This window comes from Fringilla coelebs, assembly GCF_963513975.1.
Source record: "Fringilla coelebs genome assembly, chromosome: 1".
NCBI lineage: Eukaryota > Metazoa > Chordata > Aves > Passeriformes > Fringillidae > Fringilla > Fringilla coelebs.
In genome coordinates, this window is record NC_140028.1 from 38,805,001 (window position 1) to 38,829,135 (window position 24,135).

At 38.1% G+C, this 24,135-nt stretch overlaps 1 protein-coding gene across 1 annotated transcript in view; it reads left to right on the top strand.

Annotated features, from left to right (window-relative positions):
* Window positions 1-24,135, top strand: part of TOX (thymocyte selection associated high mobility group box) — a gene marked incomplete at its 5' end in the record, with an annotated part of 216,294 nt that overhangs the window by 184,503 nt on the left and 7,656 nt on the right. The window contains 2 exons of the mRNA XM_084205341.1: window positions 7,249-7,329; window positions 19,646-20,032. Of these exons, the coding sequence (XP_084061467.1) occupies window positions 7,249-7,329; window positions 19,646-20,032 (468 nt within the window). The remainder of the gene's footprint in view (window positions 1-7,248; window positions 7,330-19,645; window positions 20,033-24,135) is intronic.

A 24,135-nucleotide genomic window follows, 5' to 3' on the forward strand; every position in this document is an offset into this window, starting at 1 on the left:
GGCATCACAAGTCAGATCAAAGTGAATCCAAGATCAGTGTTTCAAGAGGTCTTGACTCTGTCTGTCCTTTGGGAGCACCCAACCCAGATCCTCCCTGCCAGGGTGCAATGGCATGCCATCCCTTGACATGACAGACGAGATCATCCACCCCATGGCTGGAAGAGCCATTGTGTCCCCATTGCATTGCTACACATTTGGGGTGCCCTGTGTCAGGATGTCAGACAGTTCGGGGGACTGGCTGCTGAAACAGCTTCAGAAGATGTACAGACCATGAGGTCAAAGTAGTCAGTAGCATTTTTAAAACAAATTTTCAATTCCTTCCCTTATACATGCAGATGTACTCACACAGACATTTGGTTATCTTTCTCTTATTCTCCCTTTAAAAACCCTTCCTTGCTCCATGCTAATGAAGCAATCTCCGAGGAATAACTAACACAATTGTAAGAGGATGAGAATGTACCTCCAGTTTAGTAGATAAACAACCACACAAGGTTTAGCTTTGTTTTATTTTTGTAAATGAGAATAGGAAGAGAAGGCACATCTGTGTGTGCACGCTGCCAAAGTGAATTATAAGCAGAATGGATTCTGGAATAGGCACAACAGACAGCAACTTTACATCTCTCCTCCCAGCTACTTGGACCTATGTGCTTTCACCAGTCTTGCATCTTAGGAGTGTTTGGGAGATGCACTGTTTTTCTTTACACATTCCTATATTGAAATTGCATCTCTACCCTTTGAAGATCTAGACTGGGGTGTCAAGATTTCAAAATAACTGATCCTCATCCTGGTGTGTTCTTCTTCTCCCTTCCTCTGAAAGCATCTGGGCTTAATGAGCTGGAACACAAATGGGCCAATAATAGGCACATACTATGTGCAGACACAACTCATGTCTATTTACACGTAAGTAAATTTATATCTTCAGGTTTTTCTACCCTGGCTTCTACATAGCCAGTCCTTGAACCCCTTGACATCCACTGACGTCAGAGGGGAGATGTATCAGGCCCTCTGTAAAGTCACAGGGGACACCAGACACCCCCTGCTCTGGGTGGATTTCTAACATCCATTTGCAGCACAAAACAACCTTGGCTCCTAGAGAAATATTGCACAAGGCCCCTGAGTTATGAAATGTTGACTTTAATTCCACTTTCCTATTGTACTTGGAAGCAGATGGGTAAAAAGGACCCTGGGTTTCAGGTACCACTGTAGCAATGCGCATAAATAATAGCCTTAATTTTCAGCTTATTCTTCTTCCCCAGCTTTTAGCCATACATTTGACTTCAATAGGAGGATGACTTTTATGCCATTTGCATACAAAACTGGATTTAGGCCCAATTATTATATCTCCATTCAAGCTCACATCCTTTTTTTTTTAAAAAAAAAAGCCTACCAGCAGGTGGAAATAATCATCAGATAAATCATGTGTTTAATGTCACTTGTTTTGTACTCAACTTTCATCCAGCGTGCTTCTGATAAAGAGTGCAGTCCTGCTCCTGTAAGCTGAAAGCATCAAGACTATAAGGTCAAATTTAGGCCTGGCACTAATGGCTGCGATTTCCAGTGTTCTCCAGGAGTCTGGTTGTTAGTGCTAGAGTTGGATTTGGCCTGTGATCTCTCCCCCACATGCCAGAAAGACAGAATTCTTTCCCCTAAGCCTCTAATATGTCATCAGTGTCTTTTCCATGGTCTACAGTCAAAGAGACTACTGAGCCGTATAGCCAGCCCTGGGCCTCTTTGTTACTGTATGTACTTAGATTGAAAATCAAATGGTAATATATTTCAATGTCCATTAAGCAATTCTGAGGATTTTTTTTCTGACTGCTGTGGGAATATCTTTCTCCGTATTTTAGATGAGTGTGTGCAGCTCTAGGTGCCTTTGCTGCAAAATCAGGAGATTAAAACTAGAGATATGTCTCCCACTTGGAAAAAAATACAAGCTTTTTCTATGAGCCAACATATTTAGGGCCAGGAATGACAATCTGAATGTGGAATTTAATTCTGGATTGGAGCCTACTGTATTTTATCAGATGACATTCCTGTAACTATAGTCCGTGAAAATGACACTCCCATGGGATATAACACTGCAGAGACCAAGAATACAGACACAGTCACGTTGCTTTTTGATTTACTGGTTTTGCATATACTGTTTTGTGGGGTTTCTGGAACACTTTTGCCAAAACAAATGTGGGCACTTTTACATCATTTTAAAAAGACAAATATAACTTGCTTATCCACAAGATAAAGAGAAAAATTCCCTCTCTTTGTCATCCTCGTACCATCTATTTAGGCAAAGCCAGGGAAGTAGCATGGTTCTTTGTAGTTTGCTTTATCATCTAGGAGACACAGAGCTTTTGCAGACTTCCATAAAACACAAATTCTGAAAGTCTCTTTTTCTCCTAAAATTATGAGTCAGTTTAGTTCACTGTCTCCAAGTCTAGTACCATCTCTAGAATCAAAGGGGACTATAGTCTATATACTCTATAGACTATAATTTTCCATTATCATCTGATAGTCAAAACTTTGGATGTGGTTGCAGACATTTGAGTGCCTGTTTGGGCTCTTGTGATGACTAGGGGAAGGGAGATCTGTTCCCCTCAGGCAATAGGGTTGCAAGCAACAAGTGGTAGGGTAGTAATCCCACTGCTTACTCTGTTGTGACGTGTTGATAATCCTCCACAAGCAAGTTGGGAGGAAGTTCATTGTGAAAAAATGGCTAACCAGAACAAAATCCTGGCTTAAGACATCACAGGTATATTTCAACTAAATAAATAAAAGTAATGAACTTATAGAACACATAGAAAAGCACATGAGACATAAAGCCTGCCTCAAAGAATTTATGATCCAAAAAGACAAGAACTAAACAGCAGTTAAAATATATAAAATAAAACATGCTTAGAATCTGGCAGAATAAAGCAAAAGTGCCACAGTTCTACAGTGGCTTTAATTTGGTGAATCTAGTGTTTGTGAGTGGTTTTCCTATAACTTGCCACCCCTCTATCTCCAAATGGAATTTTGGTGCATTCAATTTAGGGACGTGTATCACTGCTAATAAGAAGAGTGCAGTCCTTGTCCTTGCTGTAGGCTGTAGTAGCTCTGGTGGCCCACATATATGGTGAGCCCAGGAAAACTGAGGTTGCTGGTGCAATGGCCTGGGGGCTGGTGCCAGCCTGTGAGAGCCCAGGGCATTCATTTTCCCTGGTGGCCTAATTCAAATTATATAATATATAATATACATTATATATTATATAGTATACATTATACATTATATATTATATAATATGTATTATATAGTATACATTATAGATTATATTTCTATTGTTATTTCCATTTCTATTTATACTTACATTTATATTGTATATACTCTGTCTATATTTATATGCACAAAGTAGAGGTTTGTGCTCCTGTTTACACGCTGTGCTGTACAGTGTTAGGGATCTTGAAGCTACCTTGGAAGTGCAGTTAAATGAGGACCTGTGTATTATGCTGTCTGCATTTACGTGTGTGAAGCACGGTAGGAAAATAATGCCAGCAAGTTCCATTTATAGATAAATGTATGCAGTCTTGGTGTTTTGGGGTTTCTGTAACATGCTGAAGAGAAAAAGAATAAATTAAATTGACCCACCCTGCATATGCAAAATTATGTCTTTTTCTGCCAACATTCATTTTTTTTCCACAACGGGGACAATATAGAAAATAAAATACTGTGTAAGGACGCAAATACGCTGCTGAATCAGAATGGGCCTTTGCTGCCTGAGTGACAATCAGTTGACGTTCAATTATCATGTTAATCAAATTAAAGCAAAATGTAAATTACTTAATTCCATAACTATATGTTCCTGTCAAGTTACACATTTAATAATTGTTGCTTGCTTGACAGAGGACAAGAAAATGACCTTATAGGAGATTTCTAAGATGCTATAAATAAAATTAAATATTCCCACTAAACAGTATAGATAAGCAAGAGAACAGAACCCTGCTTTATGATATAGGAAAAATGTTAATGGTATTATTGGATATGATGTGTTTGATAATTTGGCACTGGTTTAAGCATGAAGCTCAAAAGACCTTCAGCTGTTTTCTAGAGCACACTTGAACGATGACACAAGTCTTTTTCCTCCCTAAAAGTGCTGCAAAGATACAAGTCTTATACTTACAACAACACAAAACTATTTAAGTCTGAGGGCCAAAAAATTCTTACAGCTGCAGAAAAAAAATTTAAAGAGTTTGAGAGAAGCAGCTGACTTGTTCATACCTGTTGGAGGTACTGCTGACATGCTGAAGACACTCCCCACTTGCCCTACCTTCATAAGCCCCCAGTGCAAGTCCAGTCCAGCACAGAGCCAGTGAATTGGTACCACTGCCAGGGCCACATTTGCCTTCAGAGAAAAATATTGATGGCCAGACCAGACTTCGTTGCTATTTATGTTACCAAGTGTTTACTCCCCAGAGAGGCAGAACTTACCTAATTTTTAGTCTAGGCCAATCAATTTCCAAAACCAGCATGAGGATCATCACCCTACTTGTATGCTAACCTAAGCAGTGGGCACCTTGGGAAGGACATAGTGGGAGCACAACCTGTTGTCTTCAGAGGACACACCAGTGCTTTTCCAGGGACAAACTGGGATGAGCTGATGACCATCCAGACCAGCCAGCCTGCAGGAGCCATTCTTGCCAATGCAAAATTCAAAGCAGGCTGGGGTAATGTAAAACTTTTTCCCACCCAGTAAGGACTTTTTTACTGTAGTGACTTTCTGTTAAATCAGTAAATTTTATTCTGCCAGGGAAGACATGTTGTTCATGTGATTATTATTCAATTCACCAAAAGATTCAAGAGAAGAGGGCAAGGCAGTGTGCACACTGAACATGGTAGATGCACAGGTAGGACATAATTAAATAACAACTGTCTGATGATGGTTCTATAAAGTAGTGATGTTTTAGATGAAGATTTGCAGAATTGTTGTTAGCTTCATATTATGGAGTTAACCTTGTGCAATATGACTATTTGCAGGAAAAGTCAGGTCCCGGAGGACTCTTTCAATCATGCTGTGACTGTAAGTGCACAGCAGGAGTGTCTGATTTTTATATTTGTGTAATGCAAAACAAAACCCAATGTGGAAGCAGTAGATACATGATCTTTTGAAGAACATTGTTCTGTGTAAAATTTGTTGTTCAGCTCTGTTTTTTAAGTTGGCTATCAGGGTGATGCAGAGGCATTGCAATATACAAAGCAGTATAACTTAGTCTTTGTTCTGTAGGTCAAGCTGAATTAATTTTAGCAGCTAGGACCAGAATGCTGACTAATTTCTTATTTGTTTTCAAAACAAATAGTAATTCCCCTAATAATCGCAAATGATTACAACTTAAGAAGCAAATTGCTACTTTTTTTTTTTATTTGCAGAACAATAGGAGATCAACAAACACTACGTATTTATCCTAATCTGGAGAAATTACAAGGGTGCAAAGATACAGTTGCACAGCTAAAACCAATCTTTTTCCCTCTCTGTCTTTATATTTACAATTTTAGAAGCCTAAGACTTCTCTGTTTCCATTATGATCTTTTGCTTCCCTGGGAAGCAAAGTCTTTAATCCTTTTAGGCAGCCTCTGAGTTTTGCCAGCCTGTATCTGAGATTTGTACTGTGTCTGAAACTAAAGCTTTAGTGAAACAAAAAATTGTTTCACCAGTACATTCTTTTTAAAAATGGTTTTGTATTGGATCCTTCCAGCCTGACATTACCACTTTGTTGTCTGCAACTGTATTGTCCTCTGTGTGTACACTCTGTGCTGCCAGGTCCTCTCCATTACAGGACTGCAGGTTTTACTGAACCATTGGAAGATCAAAAGAGAACACTTTAGAGTTCCATAAAGTTTATCTTTCTAGGGAGGAGACATTCATGTGTGCTTTCAGCTGTGGAATTGAGAAGAACTCTCCAAAATTGTCCTCCAAAATAGCTTTGCCTGTCTTTTAGCTTTGAATCAATAGCCCAGTTAAGCAGGCAGTGAGGAATGGGAGGGGGAAGGTGGACAGTATTTACTTTCCTCGTGGAGGCTTTCCACAGGTGCCCAGGTTGTGCATTTGGCTGGAGAAGTGGACAACAGATACACAAAGCTGCAGTTTCATTTTTTGCAATATCATGAACCCCAAGTATCTGTCCACATGGGGATTAACCTTTGGCACGTGACTTTAAACTCATTAAATATAACAACAATAAAAAAGTAAATTTTCTTTCCCTTTATTTTTCTCCCTCATTTTTAAACCTTTAGGTGTTTTGTAAACTTCTTTCAACAAGAAAGATGAGGAGTCAGTCCTGCTTAGTTACATGAAGCCCAGATGCCTGCATGGCTCCTAAATCTGCCCCTTCAGGAAAAAAACCAAAACATGAAGTAATGAGAAACTCATGACAATAGTTGCAAACAGAAATGTTGAGTTGTTCCTAAATCTGTCACTGAGATGGCTAACAGCAAGTCATTTGCTAGGCTCCATGGGTCAGAACTTGGTTCTCCTCCCGAGAGCTTTCAACCCTAAATATCTACACATGCTTTTGTAACATCATGTTACTGTAGGGCTAAACCCTGCAGATAGTCCTTGGTCCTGAAATCTGGGCAAAACTGAAGTGATTCTCCAAGGTCTTTAATCTATTATGAGATTGTGCACATGCCACATTTAAAATAATTTGGTGAGTTGAGAGAAATGTACAGAAATAGATCCATGCTTCTGAGAAGTTAATTAGACCGATATGGGATCAAGACTGGAATAATGACTAACATTTATTATCCTTAGCAGCTCCATGGGCTTCTTTGACTGCCCCCAACAGTTCACCCAGGGAAGAGAGGAATTCTTTTGGCTAATCTGTGTGCTGTCATCTCCTCCTTCATTTAGCTCAAATGTCTTTCTGCAAATTCTCATATTCCCCAGAGGGTTTTAACTGGTCTCACAGGTGGAAGTGAGTGGAGAGGGTCACACCCACCTTCCCCCATCCCCAAAGGTCCCATTTGAAAGTACACCCCACGCTTCACTTTGGGCAATTAAACCTGAGGTGCTATGAGGGATATTGTTTTTTCAGTACTGCTGGTAGTTAAAAGGTGTTTCACAGTTGGAATAATATTTTCTTTAAAATATTTGATGCTTATTATTTCACTCTGTAAGCAATATGAGGAGGAAAGGCTGTTTACTTAGAAAGACATAGAGACACACCAGTGATATATTAAAAAAAAACAGATTAATTTACCAATGTGCCACTCTTTGTTTTTAGGTATACAAAAAGAAAACCGAAGCTGCCAAGAAGGAGTATCTGAAGCAGTTAGCTGCCTACAGAGCAAGCCTTGTATCCAAGGTAACACATGATGTATATACATACATATACACATCTATATAGTGACATATTGCAAACCATCTTCAGCTGAGCACCGCAGTATTTAGTGCAAATAGCCTTGTTTATTATCACCTTAAACTTGTGTTTAAGTTGCAAATGCTCAATAAACACAGTCATCTGTCCACATAAAGGCACCCTTTCCCTCCTGGTCATCAAGACAGCACTTCAGTTTGGGAGTAACATGTAAGTTCAACAGGGGAAGGAGGTAGTGGTAAACAGACCTCCATATAACAAACATACCAGGCAGCCACTGTGCTATCAATAAGGGAAAAAAAATATATTAATGCACAAAATGCCTGGGTTTGGTTTTGTGGGGTTTTTTTCAGTACTGCTTTTTACCTTGCAATCACAAGACAGAAATAGTCAAGCTCAGATGATATTGCAGATTTTCATAAGAAATGTGAATTTCCATTTTATGTCCAGCAAGCCATTGTGAGCATGGTGTAGGTCACCACTAAGGCAATGGTGGAACATTCTTTACTGGAGCACATGAAATATACAGCCAGTAGCAATTTTCTAAATAGATTTATTCAAACATTCTCAGTGCCCATAATTTTGCAGTAGACTCTTTAGAATTTTTAATAGACTTTTGAATGTCTATTACATTAAATGTCCATTACAATGCAGAAGAATGTGAAATAACTGTACTATGTCAGTGTAAAAAACCCATTGAGCAACTTCAGAATCATACCAGTTAGAACCACTTGTTTTGGGTCTATCAAAACAAATTTTGATAAATTTTGTGCTTACTTAAATAAAATGAATTTTAGAGGTAAAGAGCCCAGTATGAAGGACTGGCATATAGGACATGAGAAGAACTTCTTGGTTAGTTTCAATATATTTTTGGGGCCCTGCACACAATACTACTCTGTTTATATTTTATTAATTTTTCAGGGGGTTTGCTATATGATTAGCCATGCAAGGACTTTTCATGCATGCTTCTGCATTATCTCTGTATTTGGTCAGTGTTTGGTCTGAATTTAAAAGTCTGAAATATGGCTGCCACCTAATTCATTTTTGGGGGTTGTGCCCTATAACTTTCCATTTTTTAGCTCTATTGAAAATACTCCTGCATTTAATTAAAGCAATTTACAGTATACCTTTCATTTCTGTATTAGGACTGTTTGGTTCCAGAAATAATCATTGCCTTCAGAAAGAGTACCATGTGAACACAAGCAAATATTTTTGAAATACCTTGCTTATTGGCAAAAGATAGGTCTAAAAAGCTCAAAATATTCCAAGTTTTAACACAGCTTTTCATTTGAGAAAATAACTTGTCTAGCATTATTCAGCACATCATGGACTATTTATGTAACACTCTATGTGGCTTAATTTTTAAATGCACAATACAAAAAAATGTGATTTTTTGGTGTTTTAACGATAAAAGAGTATATTATTGCATTTTCTGAAATTTGTTTTTTAGAAAAAAATTTGGAAGACTGTTGATCAGTTCAGTGCATGAATCCATTAGTGCAAATATTCAAATTTGTTGTTAGTCAGAAAAGCACTGAAGCATTTTCTTAACTTTTAAGCAATTATTTAAATTCTGCCCATAATGTAATGTTTTCCTCTAGTGTGGAAAGTATAAAAATATAAACTTAATGAAGCTGAGTACTGATTGCTTATTCCCATGAACACACTCAATGAATCTAAAAGAGCTGGCATGTAACTAAAGCAAGTCCATTTTGGAATAAGGATGTAAAATAACCATTTGTAATATAATAACAGCATATTCTACATTATCATTATTAAATATTTATATGGCACCAGAAGAGTTGCAGTTTTTTGGACAAGCCCGTAAGAATGAGAAAATATATATAATACATAATTAAGATTATTCTGAGTCAATGGGGTCTTTTATGTCCATGTTGTTACATTACCGTCCATAAAAACTACTTTTAGATGGTATTATTAAGATTCCAAGACCTTATTATCAAAAGCTTAGACATGCCAAAAGTAACACACTTTTTCCAAAAATTCTTTACTGCCATATTTATGATTTACTCACAGATATATTTTGTGCTTTGTGCCTCACTCTGTGGTACCTCACATTTGTAAGCAGGTATTCACCCTGGATCCTCCTGAGTTATATTTACTGCATGTTGTTTAACCTTGCTGCTTTATAGAATTTTCAGTGCTGCTTGTCCCAACAGTGCTTTGGTGTAAAGAAATTCTGACTAATACTTTGGAGCAGGAAGTTTATATAATCCATATTTTCAAACACAATTAAATAATTGCAAAATCAGGTTCTCATTAATTTTGTGCATTCTCCTTGGAACGTCTTTGCTTCAAAGTATTTGGACAATATTAAGACCTTCATGTTCATAGTGGAGCTCCAATGACATTGGGGTGGCAGCTATGAGATACTCAATTATGCTTCATATCCCATCAGGATATGCTTTGGCTATCCAAATGTTATCCAATTATCAAGCTTTCTTTCATATCCCCTCCTAGAGGTCTCTGTCTGCAGGAAGAGGCAGGCACAAGGAGGCAAGGGTTCTGCTCATGTCCCCTCTGTCCAGCTCAGCAGGTGCCTTACACCTCCCAGAGCAGCTGCTTTTCCTGTTTCCTATCTTTTTGACGTTGATTCTGCTGCCTTTTTCATTAAGTATTACTGGTTTTTAAACTAGTGAGCATATCAGAGTCTGTGCATGTTTTTTCTGCATTTATTTGCAGTTCTTTTCTGAAAAGCAAGCACTGGACATATGCCATGTTCTACCTCAGTGGTCCAGACTTAGAACTGAATTCATGGCACCCACCTTGGCCATTTGAGATTCCAGAATAGTCAAAGTAGAAGATTGCAGAGGAACAGGGTACAACTCCTACTGCCAGGACACTTCCTAGCCTCTGCCTGACAGCAGAATTATGAAATTCAGACACACTGCTGTTCTTACCAAGCTACGGGGTGGACGTGGAGCATCAGGTGGAGAGAGTGTCCTTCTCCATGACACTCAGCTCCTTGCCCCTTTATTCTGATTTTTTTCTCTCCTCCCCTCCCCTCCCCATTCATTGTTTAGAGAGCTGAGCAGCTCTGTTTGGAGTTTGGCACACACACACAGAGGTCACACACACTCGCAGTGTGTCTCATATCAGACTGCGTTATTTGACAAGAGCATAGCTGAAAAGAGTGGAAGTGTCACCAGCAACTCTGGTAATGGGATTGCCAGCCCATTTCTAGTACACTTTCAAATGCTTTCATGATGTCTTTATAAGGCTTGTGTGGCTACCACCCAGTAAATAAGGTAAACACATGATTGTATAAATTTGTCAGTATGCATTAATTCCCAATAATTTAGTATATTTCCTGTATTTTCTCCTTTTTTATATAGCTTAAAATTAATGTGTGTTGTTGAATTTGTTCATGTGTGTAAGAATTGATAGGTAAAGTAAAAACACATAACAAAGCATTATATCTTCTGCTATGCAAATTGCCATATTGCTTATAGTACTGACTAAGCCTTTGCATTGTAAACAAGTGTCTTTATATTTGCCCTTAGTTGCAACTTTTAGTACTATTCAGGTCCAGAAATGCAATCTCTGGTATCTGGTAATTTGTACAGCATTACATAAAATGCTGTGAATTGCAATTTTACTTTTTTTCATAAAACAAGCACTTTTTCTAGCTTAACCAGCCTTTTTTCTGGCTGACATTAGAGGTTTTGCTGCATCTTTCAAATATATATATTTAATACAGATGTATATGGGTAAATGTTTAATACTTTCATATATTACATAGGTTCATCTATGAATATTTATAAAACAATATATACATGTTATGTATTCAGCATGCATAACATATTTATGTGTATTTACATGATACATACATGTGTGTTAATTGTAACAGTACAACTGTATCTGTTTCAGTAGTACAAAAAAGATTTCTCATCCCTTTTTTATTCTTTTTTACTAGATGAATCTTTAATTCTCTCTGTGTAGTGACACAATTTCAAGTTTCATGAAGATCTATATTAGTGACTATGGCTGAAGCTAAAACCTCTCAGCAAGGGGAATATTATTCAATATCAAAATACTCAGGCATATTTCAAAACTCTGATGCTATATCTAAGTCAAAGTGATGTCCTCATTTGACTTTGATGTGAACACATAGGACATTTTTCAGTTTTGTGAACAGTGCAAATGCTTTGGACATGTAAAATTGCTTCTTGAAACTTCTGGCAGACTTAGCTTTTCCTAGTCCATCATATTGCAATTGTGGTTCATAAGAAAACTAAAGGTCATATCTGTAAGGCTGACATTGCCTGAATGCCATTAGCCCAGCAATTTGTAACCAGAGAGTTCCAGGGACCCAAAGTATCTGTTACATTACCCATGGTGTAATAAAAATAATCAGCCTAAGGAATTCAAGTCTCTAAAAAATGCAGTGGACATAAATGAAAACATTTGACCTTCTTGTAAAAAGCAGTATGGAGACCATGATAAAGAAAAAATAAATACAAAAATCAACAAAACAAGCAAACAAAAACAAAATTAAAACCCAAAAACAACCCAAAACTAAAATGATAAAATTAGCATTAGTTTCCAATTTCATATATGCATGTGCGAGAGCACTTGCCTAACATATAAAAAACCAAAAATTATCAATCATTTCCCAACTCCTAAATAAATGTGTGTGTGCAGGTGTGCTCTCTCCACAATTTGTTTTCTGTAACTGCATAGCTCCATCACAGCCAAGCTTCAGATGTAGGGGGGCACTGTATCCTGGCTCACTCCTTCCTGAAATAAGCAGCTGCTGGGGTTTAGGACATTTCTTTGGGAATAAAATTCTTAATATCTCTTGACAAGAGTTAGTGACTGAACTGTCTTGTCTCCTGGTCAGTGCTTTAACAAGCTGGCTATTGCATGCAAGGAGAGCAGCATCCTTTCTGCTGCTGGCAAAGAGGCACCTGCTTCTGAGAACAGCTTTTACAGCTTTTCCTACATTATATCTTGACCTAGTCCATGCAGATGTTTTTGGAATTTCATGAACCAGTTAGGCTATTCTCAGTGAAAGCATAAGAGAAAGAATAAATAAAAAATACAGTTATGTTTGATGCATGATTTTTTTTTTTTTTTTGGTAGCTCCAAGTGCTACAAGGCATATGGCAGTATTTCTCTTAAAGCAAAAAAAACAGTCCAAGAGTGATGACGTACACATAAACTTTTACTTTTTTCCATTAGGATTGCTAGATAGAAAAACTATAATGAAAAGCCTCCAAAGCAGGTACTTCTTGCTTCTGTGATACCTCATTCTTTCATTATTTCTGGAATTATTATGATGCAGTCAGAAATTTTCAAAGAATCGTTAATTAAATCCTTTATGCGCAAATATATGATATATCAGAGTATCTGCTAAGTAAATGTGTATTTATAAAAGAATTGTCTAATCATAGCACAAGTCCAAACATTTTTTTTTTGTCTAGCAAGGAAACCAATGATCTACTGCAGCTGAAAATAAAGAGCAAACTATATTTAAGTTAGTGCCATGAATTTGAATTGAGGCTAAATCATGTGATGCTTTACATTCCGCAGTGCAAAAACTGAGAGATGCTCTCACATAATTTCCGCGAAAAAGTGGCAAAAATGTCTTGATCTTGATGGAAGTCAGATTTTGATTTGAAGAGGAACCGTGTTTATTTTTGAAGTGAGTTAATAAAACTAGATTTCACTATTAGCCTAGTGCTTCCATTTGGGGAATTAAAACACTTGTATCAAATTAAAGCTGCATATCCTTTATCACATGTACCCAGGTTACATTCATAAAACATCCACTTTTACTTACATATCCTAAATGAATCCATGACAATCCCCTGTAGATGATGACAAAATGTATATTTAGATTTGAAGATGTTCTTCTGAGCCACCTTGACTAATTATAGATGACAACCCATGGCTTACTCCTTTGTTTCTGAAACATCAAGAATGTGTCAAAAAGCTTTCTGAACTCTCTGGGGTCCCAGATGTTGTTATTGCAATAGGTGACTGGAATTAACAAAATAGGAAATGTCATTTGATAAGATCCTCTTGTGACTTAGGTAGGAAGGCAGCTGCACTGCAAATATGCATATGAGTTATCCACTGGAGTGGATAGAGTTAAATCAAAGGGATCTCTGTAGGAGTTAAAGAGCTAAGCAGGAAGAGAAAGCAGTGCTGGAGAGAAGTCATTCTCTCATAAGCATCTTCACAGGGGTATTAATAAAATGGCTGGGCCCACGCAGGCTAGAAAAAGGGATTCTTCTCAAGGACAGGCTTGGGGTTGGAAGTCACCTAAAATGTCCAAAAATGTTACAAACAGACAGGATTATGTGAACACAGAAAAGCTGAGGGAAGGAATAAACAATTCAAGATGCTCTTTCCACCAAAGAGACAGCAAAGACAGCAGATGCAAACTTAAGCTTAGGTAAGCTTTGTAGGAGCTGCATAAATATGCAGCCAATTTCCTTCTATCTGCTTCTTTAATGTCACAGTACTGAAGATAACTCATTTTTAAGCTGAGTCAGGCCTGCCTAAGTTTGATCACAGCCTGCACAGCCTGGACCATCCTGGTACCAGCTGACATCATCACTGCTGTTTCCTGAATGTAACCTTCATTCTGGCCACAGGGTCTGAAGATTGTTAAATTCCTCAGCATGGCTCAAGGACAGACACCAGTCACCAGGTGTGAGCGTGGCTCTGTCATGGAAAGGGACAGTGTGGCAACCACATAGGTTCATGATACATATTCATGTAAAACCTGAATTAGGTTTAGCTCTTTTCCAGGCTTTGAAATCCTCACATAGTGCATGTTCCAGTCTGTAGAGAGAGGAGGCCAGACCTCCATTTCTTATAGAAAGAGAAACAACTGTTTCTCATTTAAAATAGAACTATGTCACGCCATTATGGCTTTGTTAAAAAAAAATAATAATTCTGAATTTGGAATATATTGTGTTTGCCCACAAGTAAAGCTGCTTACACTTTTGCATCTTGGCCATAAGGCTCACTTTGCCCTTGAGGAGGTCTCTCAGCATACATTTAAAGGACACATCAGTAATACCAAGAACATTTATTGAATGCTCTGAATGTATTTGCTGAGTATTTTACTACAAAGGAGAGCTTAATTGGTATTATTAATAAAGAAGTATTTTGATAATATCTCATCTGTAAACAACTGAAATATTGCTCCAACTGAAAGGCTTTGATCATTAATTTTCTGAAATCAATAGAACAAGAAAAAACCCCTTTTTTCTCTCTAAATAGAACATCTGGTTTCTTTGGGACAGCACTGACTTTTTAGTTTCACATTGCAAGAAGCAATATTAGTTGAGCACTTCATAGTAGAGTGAAATTATTGTAAAAATCTATTTAATTCCCACATATTATTCTATGGTAGAAAAGAATTCTGGATATGAATGTATAAATTATGTAAGTTGAAAATATCCATATACATCATCTGTGAATACATCTATGTAGTCCTACTTATTGGCAACATTTCTAACAAAAACTGCATTAACATGTTAACAATGGAAATAAGTATAGGCACTTGTACATTCCAGGCATGCTTCTTATGGATCAGAGGTCAAAAGTAGTCATCATCAACTGGGAATGATTCTCAGCCTCTATTAGTCAGATCCTACCTGGTTTTCATGAAAATTAAATGGACATCCAGACATTAATACTTAAGTAACAGTAACAGTGTTGGGCTGTGATCCAAATTCTGTTTGAATTAATAATAGATTTTCCTTTAAATTCAGGATCAGGCCCTTAGAATACTGTCTTGTTAAAACACGTCCTTGCTTTACTTTCAACCACATGGATGTTTATGTTCCAACAGAAATGGGATCACAATCTCCAACAGTAGCCAGAAGGCAGACACAATTTAGACAGAGAACCAATACCCATGTGTAGGTTTCAAGAGCTGTTTGGTTACACAGATACATAGGTGAGAGTTTAAAGTGTGAGTTTTCAAAGTGTTTCAAAGTTTTCAAATTATATCCCAAAGGGAGCTGTGGAAATGCCAAAATGGCATCGTCTAGGCTTTTTTTTTTTTTAATAACACAGCTGAATTGAGCAGGATGTCTTTACCAAAAATAATTTCTCAACCACAGGAGTGAGTTGAATGGGGTGATGGAAATCCCAATGTCTCTTTTCTCTAAGGAGCAGACACACTCCCTGTGTCTGAGTGCAGTGTGATAAGAATGACCACCAGTCCCAGGGCAGTTCCCTTCAGGAAAGAATAGCACAACTAAGTGAGCAATGCCTAACCCCTTACTCCTAATTTAATTCTTTAATTTGGCAATAAAGCACAAGGAGTTTTGGCACACAGTAGGGGAATAAAGGTGCATGGAAAAGCTCTATTTGCGCAAAATTGGAAGGGAAGTCATGAGATTGGTGAAAATCATGGGGAAGAACTTGATCCACCACTTTCTGAACTTTGTGCAAAATCATCTACGCTGAATGCTTTCTGTTAAGAACCGCACTCATCTGCATCATCACACACTACCTTGAAAATATTATACAAATAAAAGAATTTTGTGGACCAAGGGTCCTGCACCACCAGTAATTTTAGCCAATATAATTATACTTGTTATCATCAGAATTACAGTAGTACTTATTTTGTTCCGTCCCTTTTCCTATATCTCTTCTACTTTCATTATCTTTCTGTTGGGATTTCAAAATGTTCTTCCCTTTTTTTCTTTGTGTTTCAGTAAAACAACAGATTTTTTGGGGGGCAGAGGGTGGGAAGGGGATTTCTGTTGTGCCTAAAGGGCAGTCTTACTTTCTCTGTACCATTCCATTGCCTTGTCTTCACCTTCTGAGTTTAGGGGGTTTTTTAAATTTAATTTAGATGATAGTATTAGGTGATGATGCTAGGGGAGAGAGGTCCATAGGAAATCCTTCTACTAGACTACGAAGAATGTTAAGATTTACAGTAAGGCTTCAAGTTGTTCTCTGGAACAAGTATAGGCCCCTCAAAGAGCATAAAGGGCTGTTATGAAAAACTAATTTGTCACTCTAGTGAATGTTCACTAATGGATGTGTAAAATACCACCACCTGCCATTAACTAAATGTAATATTCTGTCACCCTCTAGTGGTGGGTGTACACCACCATTCTGCAGCTAGTTGTCATGGAAGATGTCCTCACTACATGCCTAGTAGAAGACTTTTAGGATTTGCTAGGCTCCAGTGTTTGGTGGCCTGTTTATATGGATTTGTCATTTTGGTCTCCACTGCATGTATCTGAATTTTGTCCTAGAACTTCATCCTATAAATTAGTGGTGTAAATTGTCTGGTTTGGTTTGGTACAGATTAATTAGAGGTTTGGGAGAGCTTTTTAAGTTGTGTGCTCTTTTCCTGGGATAAGTCAAGAGAATATTGGCTGAAATCCAACCTGCAAAGTAGGGAATGTAACTGTGCATTTGAAGCCCTTACTAGACAATCAAATCCATTCTTTCTTAATTCCAATTTTTACCCATTATAAAAGTCCTTGTCTAAGAGTGTCTGATACTGCACTGGACCAGTGCAATGCCCATTCTAGTCTATGAATGCAGCAATTGGGCCCAAAATCATAGTGTGAGCTATGTGTCATACATGCTTCTTGTTATATTTCACAGCAGAGTGATATCACAAAGCTGAAGTACCTTATATCACCTATTTTATTAGGCCCAGCAATTCTTACAGAATATGTGTTTCTGACCTAGCTGCAGAAAAAAGCTGAAAGCGCAGTATGCTGGAGAATGGCATTTAATGGGTTCATTTATCAAGATTCCAGTAACTGATAATATTGATGTGTTTTCCACTGATACTGGACAATTTGGTTTCAGATCACATATGACTTAAAGCATCCTAAGTTACAGCAAAATACTTGGTCTTAAACCGAAGTGTTGTGCTTTTCACTGGATCCAGAGGTGGTGAAACATATAGAAAGCTGATTCATAGCTTGAGACAACTGAAACTCTCCTTTTTGATCACCTTGCAGAGCTCTTCTCAGAGGTGTTATAAGTGTTATTTTTCTCTGACCAAAGACTCTGCAATTCCTCTTAACATAATTCAGCATTTAAAGTATCAAATTGTACTGTCTATATGTCTGTAATTTTATCAGTGTGGGCCATGCATCCGCCACTTATGTGTGAACTCAGAATTGTCCAGTAATTAGATTGGTCCCCTGTTTCTTTGTTAAAGGGGTGTATGGCAGCATCTTTGTAGTTAAAAATGAAACAGAAGTGTGTATCAGTATGTCAGCCAAGGCTTTTTGCAGCACTCACCTCTCCAGGAGGATTAGTTTAGCCAATCTGCCCTTAGACACTTCAGGAGCAATTATCCCTGCTTGGACCACAGAGAGCCTGCCAGCTACATCATGGAAACACAAACTGTTTCCATGAGGGGACTGTGCTCCCAGTAAAACTTCCAAGTCTCTCAAGAAAGAGCACAGCCTGCACCTTCTGTAATGTGTAATAAGCATGGGACACCCAAGAGGAGTCCTGACCATGCTGCTAATTAACAAACCTTCTGAATTGTTGGAATTTCAGCAAACCTGCCAGTCATTGCTTCTACACTCAGGAGTGTTCTAAAAATATAACTGGGAAGGGGGGGGGGGGGAATTCTTCCCATGTTTTCATGAACATTAATTCAGTGTTTAAAAAATTAAAAAATCCAAATAATGGCAGATTTTTCAGCTGCTTTCAGGCTTTTATGTCTGCATTTGAATCCTGGAAACATGAACATAATATATTGCACACGTGTACACCCACATGCAAGCAGAGCTAGGCAGATCCACAGAGACAGAGATTTGCATTAATTTTTTCATATTCATTTAATTTTCCTTCATTTACTGGAGAAAACAAGGGGCTTTTTGCTAATGGAACTGCGGTTACACACAGGGAGAAGGAAGTTATCATTCTCATCTTCATCATCGCATATAATGAAGCAATTTCAGCAACGCTCATGTCAATGGATTGTTGGTGATGGTGCATCCTTCAGAAGGAATACAAATAGACTTCACTGACCCTGGAGTGCTGAGAGAAACATGAAACTTACTCTGACTTGTAAACTGAGCAAACATGACATGGAGATCACAGAATAAGGGCTTGTATTCCTCTTTAAGCCTTGTTTTGACAAAGTGACTTTCTCCTGAGGGACACTTTTTTTGCCATTTTTTTTTCCAGCATGTTTCACCTTTCACTGACTATCAATCCCAGTATGACTTAACTTCAAATTGTGATTCCCACCTATAAGCATATGTTAGTTTTTATTTTTTTCTCATTAATTTGAGCACACAGTTAGCACTCCAGATATCTAAGAAAATAAATGTACGAAAACAATTGAGTAAATTGAATTTAACCAAATGTAGCAAGTTATGAATGTTAGAACAAAAAGTTAATAGTAAAATTCATATTCATTAATGGAGAAGTTTTATTATTAGTAACTTTAAGAAATCAGGACAGACCATAATATTCTGAAAACTGCAGTTTCTCATATTCTATGTAGTATTCTTCTAGCTTTAGACTTTAGACTAAAGATAACTTCCCTATATCTAGTGCAGGCTAACATTTATGTAGCTATACGTTTTAAACAGAATTTTTGGATTAATAAAGCATGTTTTGCTAAAAGAGAAATTATTCAGAGTATTCCTATTTCTCTTTATGCATGGCCTATGTAATATGTTTGATGGCATGAATAGCATTCCAACACAAAATATTTCAAAATAAAGTCATTGGCACAGCAGCTAGTGTCTTTGTTCCATGCAGCAGAACAGCTGAGGATGGGGTTTAGCCTCTTCATCATGTTAGCTAACTGATAAATAACTATTAGCAATATCAATGTATATGGGAAAAGACCTTGAAAATGTTATCCATGGTTTGCAGATGGAAAAACAAGGCATGTCAAAAATCACTACAGAGTTTTGCTGTAACACACCCTCCTAATTCTCCTTTCAACTAGGCCATGAAATCTGAGGACAATAATAGTGACTGCTTATGTGAAAAAATGTGTCAGGCTTGGTTGCCTTGGTTGTGTAAGATATTAGATCAGTGATGGCAGTTCCAAGTTTGGATAAAGAAAATGCCAGGCTAGACCTGAAATGAAGGACCTAAATGACTTTTTTGTTTTACAATGTTGAAGGCAAAAGTGCAAGGAGAAAAGGGATTAATTCTTTTTCTAGAGTAATAACCAAACTCCATTTCAAGGGAAATTTGATGGTCCAGAAAAATGTTTGCCTGTGGTGTGGCACTTAGACTTCGGGGGGGAAAACCAGCCATATTTGGTAACTTCTAAGTATGTTCTGATTTTTCTTTTCTCCAACAGAGCTACAGCGAACCTGTTGATGTTAAAGCCTCCCCACAACCTCAGATGATGAATTCAAAGCAGTCAGTGTTTCATGGGCCTGCCCAGGCTCACTCTGCACTGTACCTCAGCTCCCACTACCACCAACAACCAGGAATGAATCCTCACATCACCGCCATGCATGCCAATATCCCCAGGAACATAGCGCCCAAGCCCAACAACCAAATGCCAGTGACTGTTTCCATAGCAAACATGGCTGTGTCCCCTCCTCCACCGCTTCAGATTAGCCCCCCTCTGCACCAGCATCTCAACATCCAGCAGCACCAGCCGATCCCAATGCAGCAGTCCATTGGAAACCAGCTACCAATGCAGGTCCAGTCTGCTTTACACTCACCTACAATGCAGCAAGTAAGTTGGGGCTTTTCAGTTCTCTGGGGAATTACTTTCTTTTTGGAGAGTCATCCAGAAGCTGGCATAGTGAGAGATATTTAGATTAGCTTTAATTTTGCAGTTCCAAAACCATGGCAGTATAGGCTTAGTCTTCTGATGGAAAACTGCAGAAGAAGTATTTGTGCTAGCAACGATGTCCATCGCTGTCCACAGATCCGTCTGCAAACCTGTGACTACCCTGAAATAGTGAAATGCAAAGCTTTCAGGAGTCACACTTGGCAAACAAAAGGCAGGCATGTCTAGAAAAAATATGATTGTAGCTTATGCCGTTATCCTTGTGCTGACTGTGATGGGGAGCTGTCAGAGGAAACGTAAAGCAGCCCAGGTTGTGCTGAACGTGCTAGATTAAGTGAACTTGAGTGTGTTACATTACTCCATATTCACAGCTTCATTTTGCTAAAATAGATATACCTTCTTTTTACTGGAAATAAATGGGCCGTGTCCACCATCCCAATACGGGGCTTTTTTGTTTGGTTTTTTTTCTCCCTATTCTGAATGTTTTAGATAATTGATTCTCGATACATTTCCTACGAGTTCTGAGGATGCAGACCATCCATGGTATTGTGCCTTCCAGGCTTATAGAGGAATACAAAGAGAGCAGATAAACTGTTGATTGCATGAGAAAAAATTTCCTTTTGTATTGTATGAGATCTGACTATCAATAATAATATCTTGCTTTGCAAAGTGGCATTAAAATGAAAATTTTTTGAATGGAATTGCAAGAATCTACAAAATTTGTATACACAAAAGTTGTCAGTACTGGCTGATAATACATAGTCATGAACTTGCTCCATGTCCTAAATTTCTCTAAAAATTCACCTTTGCTAACAAGGCATTTGCATTTGCTTTCCAAGCCAGAAACATTTCATCCCAAGATTGGTCTTTAGAGTTGGGAATACTTGAACACAAACCGTAGGTTCTTGCCAGGAGAACAATTTAACAGGGGAAGAAATTTTCCAAAGCAGAAAACAACCCCCAAAAGTGTTGAAAGCAATTTGGGCTGATATACTTAGTTGTTCAGGACATAAATCAAGATATGCTCAGGATGATTTGGATTTATTCAGAGACTTTGATCTTAGTCTCAGGAGGGATTTGGAGTAATCAGGAAGGAAAACTTGTGAAGTGTTCACGCTTTTTCCTAGTTCAGTCAATTTTTCACTATCAGAGAAAACAGATTCAACAGACTTATGGCCACACACATGTGGAGTCATGTGTTCATGGAGGTTTTCCTGCAGTTAGTGAGAGTGTTCCAGGAGAGCCATGCTCAAGTCTCAGAGAAACTCAGGAGCTGACCCCAAGCCCAGGTAGCTGGAATTAGCTAGAGGAAGTCCTAGGCAGGTGAGCCAGGAGGGTCTGTCTCGAGATCCTAAGCCCAGAGGAATCCTGGTTGAACCTGAAGTCTCAGAGCAGTGAGAGACAAAGCAATACTCTGGTTCATTTACCAAACATGAGGAATTACATCTGTGACGGCCGCCTGTTGAGATCCTGTAGCTATATTTCAATGAGTTTTTACTGCACAGTGACTCAGTCTTCCAAGTTCAGATTGTTTGCCAGCTTCAGTGTCACTTGTGTATTAGCTGTCCAATGCAGAACTCCTTATGTCTTTTCCAGAATTGTTAGACACAATTTACTGAATAGATTTGAAAATCTGTCTCTATTTAGTGAATTAATAGTAGAGCTGGGGATAGCAAAAGATTTCATGCAGATGTTAGATACTTATATATTTATAGATAAACTATCATTTTTGTATGAATAAACACTTAGGCATTACTCTAAACTCTCTACCAAAGAAAAGGTAATGTAGTATGAATCTGCTAATGTTTTATTTTGCCAAGTTGCCAGCTTGTAGCATAAGGTGTGTGCATCCATGATTTGAAAGTACTTTCAGTCATCTGTGAGATATATGGCACACAGCTGACTTGCTTCCAGCTTAAGAAAAAATACAGGACACTTGGTTGTAGAAAACAGGTCTCTAAAAGTCAGAGTGTAGACCTTTATCATGGTAGGTCTTTTTTTTTTTAACTAAGGACAATTACAGTTAAGTAAAAATTCTGTACCTCTGTGTTCCTGTTAAACTCACAAAATTTTAGGTCAAATGCTTTTTACCAACTCATATTCCTTAGTCAGAAAGGCTGATGCTTTTAATGAAGATTCCATGGTGAGATATTTCTGTTTCACTCAAGGTGCTTGTTACTCATTGAAATGCTTCACTGCCATGCTTCACCTACATGTCTCTTTAATCACTGTGTAATATCTACAAGCCAATTTGTATTTCTTACACTCCTGCTTTTGCTTTACAGTCATGCAGATTTTGAGCTCTGTGAAATCTATGTCATTTCAGCTTGGAATATTTGTTTGGTTTTTTTTTTATAACATACAACATCTCATAGAGTTTGTGAATTTAAATATTGCAAAATATATATTACAGTATAAGGCTAGAGGTGTACTGACAATACCATGATTTGCCGTGACAGAACAGAACAGAACAGAACGGAACAGAACAGAACAGAACAGAACAGAACAGTAGTATCCTGCTCAGTTTCTTTGGTATGACCCTTTTTAGGCAAGAAATGATAGAAAACAAAACACCAGGATTTCCTACTGTGTTAGAGCATAGAAGACAGGTTGGTCACCAGGAAGCAAATAGGAGAAAGTCAAGAGATTACAACCTAAAAGTAAGGGCCTCTCTCTGACTCAATTGTCAAAGGACTCTGCTCTCCCTTCTGGTTGAAATAGAGCAAACACTCTGCTGATCACAGAGCTTGTTAAAGAGGAAAAGATGTAGTGGAAGAATAATGGAGCTCTCCCAGCAGCTCAGAGTCAACAGCAGTAAGGAGAAAGAGGAGGCACCACTCTGTCTGTCTGCCTATGGTGAGGAGGGAAGGGGAGGTCTGGATGTGATGCTCAGTCCCAAACAACACTGTGTAGAACACTCTCCTACATAAAAAGACAGCTAAGAAGAATTGAAGAATATGAATTCTGAGAAAGCAAAGCAATAGTTTCTTTTAAAACAACTTTTTTTTCACCTTCTCTTCCTTCAATTTGTTTTATTTCCTCCATGCTTAGGTATGGCCACCATAAACCTTTCCAAAGACTCCATGAAGGCAGCAAGAACAGAAACTAGTTAACATACCACTCCCTAGGGAGTGACTTGCAACAGGAGTAATTTTCCTTTTTGGAAGCCTCAGCCCTACTCATACTAAATAGACTAATACACTGCAAGAAAAAAAAAAGGCAAATTTTGTCATGTCACACTGCAGCATGGAGCTTAATAGGCAAGAGAAGAATAAGTCTGCCAACAGCTTCCCAGCAGAGCAGTGTTCTACTGCAGGTGTTGGCTCACCTGGCTGGACACCTTCATTGCAGACTGTGCTGGAGGCATGTTAGAAGTAGGAATTATCAATTGTGGGTTCTCTTTTTTTTTTCTATTCTTCTTGTTTTGATTTTTTTTCCTTTATTTTTCTTTTTTTCTTTTTCCTTTTTTTCTCTTTTTTTTTTCATTTCTTGTCCTTTTTTTCCCAAATATCCCTCTTTGAAATAGTTCATGGCTCACCAGTGTGACACTCAACAGTAGCAGGCACTGCAAATCCTTGCTCTCAACATATCCCCTTCTTGAACTCTGGCTCTGTGACATTTGGTCATTCATTTTCTCCAGGAAAAGGAGGATAGTTTCATATCAAAGGCCATCTTATAGAATGTCTGAAGGACTGCCAGCTCCAAGAAAAACCACAAAGAGATCCAGATTTCAGTCCTGGCAGGCAGGAACACAGGTCTCCAAAAAACATTGTGCGTGAAATTCACAAATTCTTCTGTGCAAACTTTGAGGAGGGTCTGCTAAGAAGTGCTGACCTGAGGAGAGAGTTCTGTTCCCACTGCTTCCAGGACAATGAGCTGATCTTCATCAGCTCTACAGGGAACAGCATGTCCTTCTCCATATCCAGCACTCCTTGCTTGCACGTGTGCAGCTGCCAAATCAAGAGTGACTGCCAGCTGGAGAAAGGCAGTCTCCTTTGAGGATCCACAAAAACTACAGAACATGAAAAAAATCAGAAGTGTTGGTA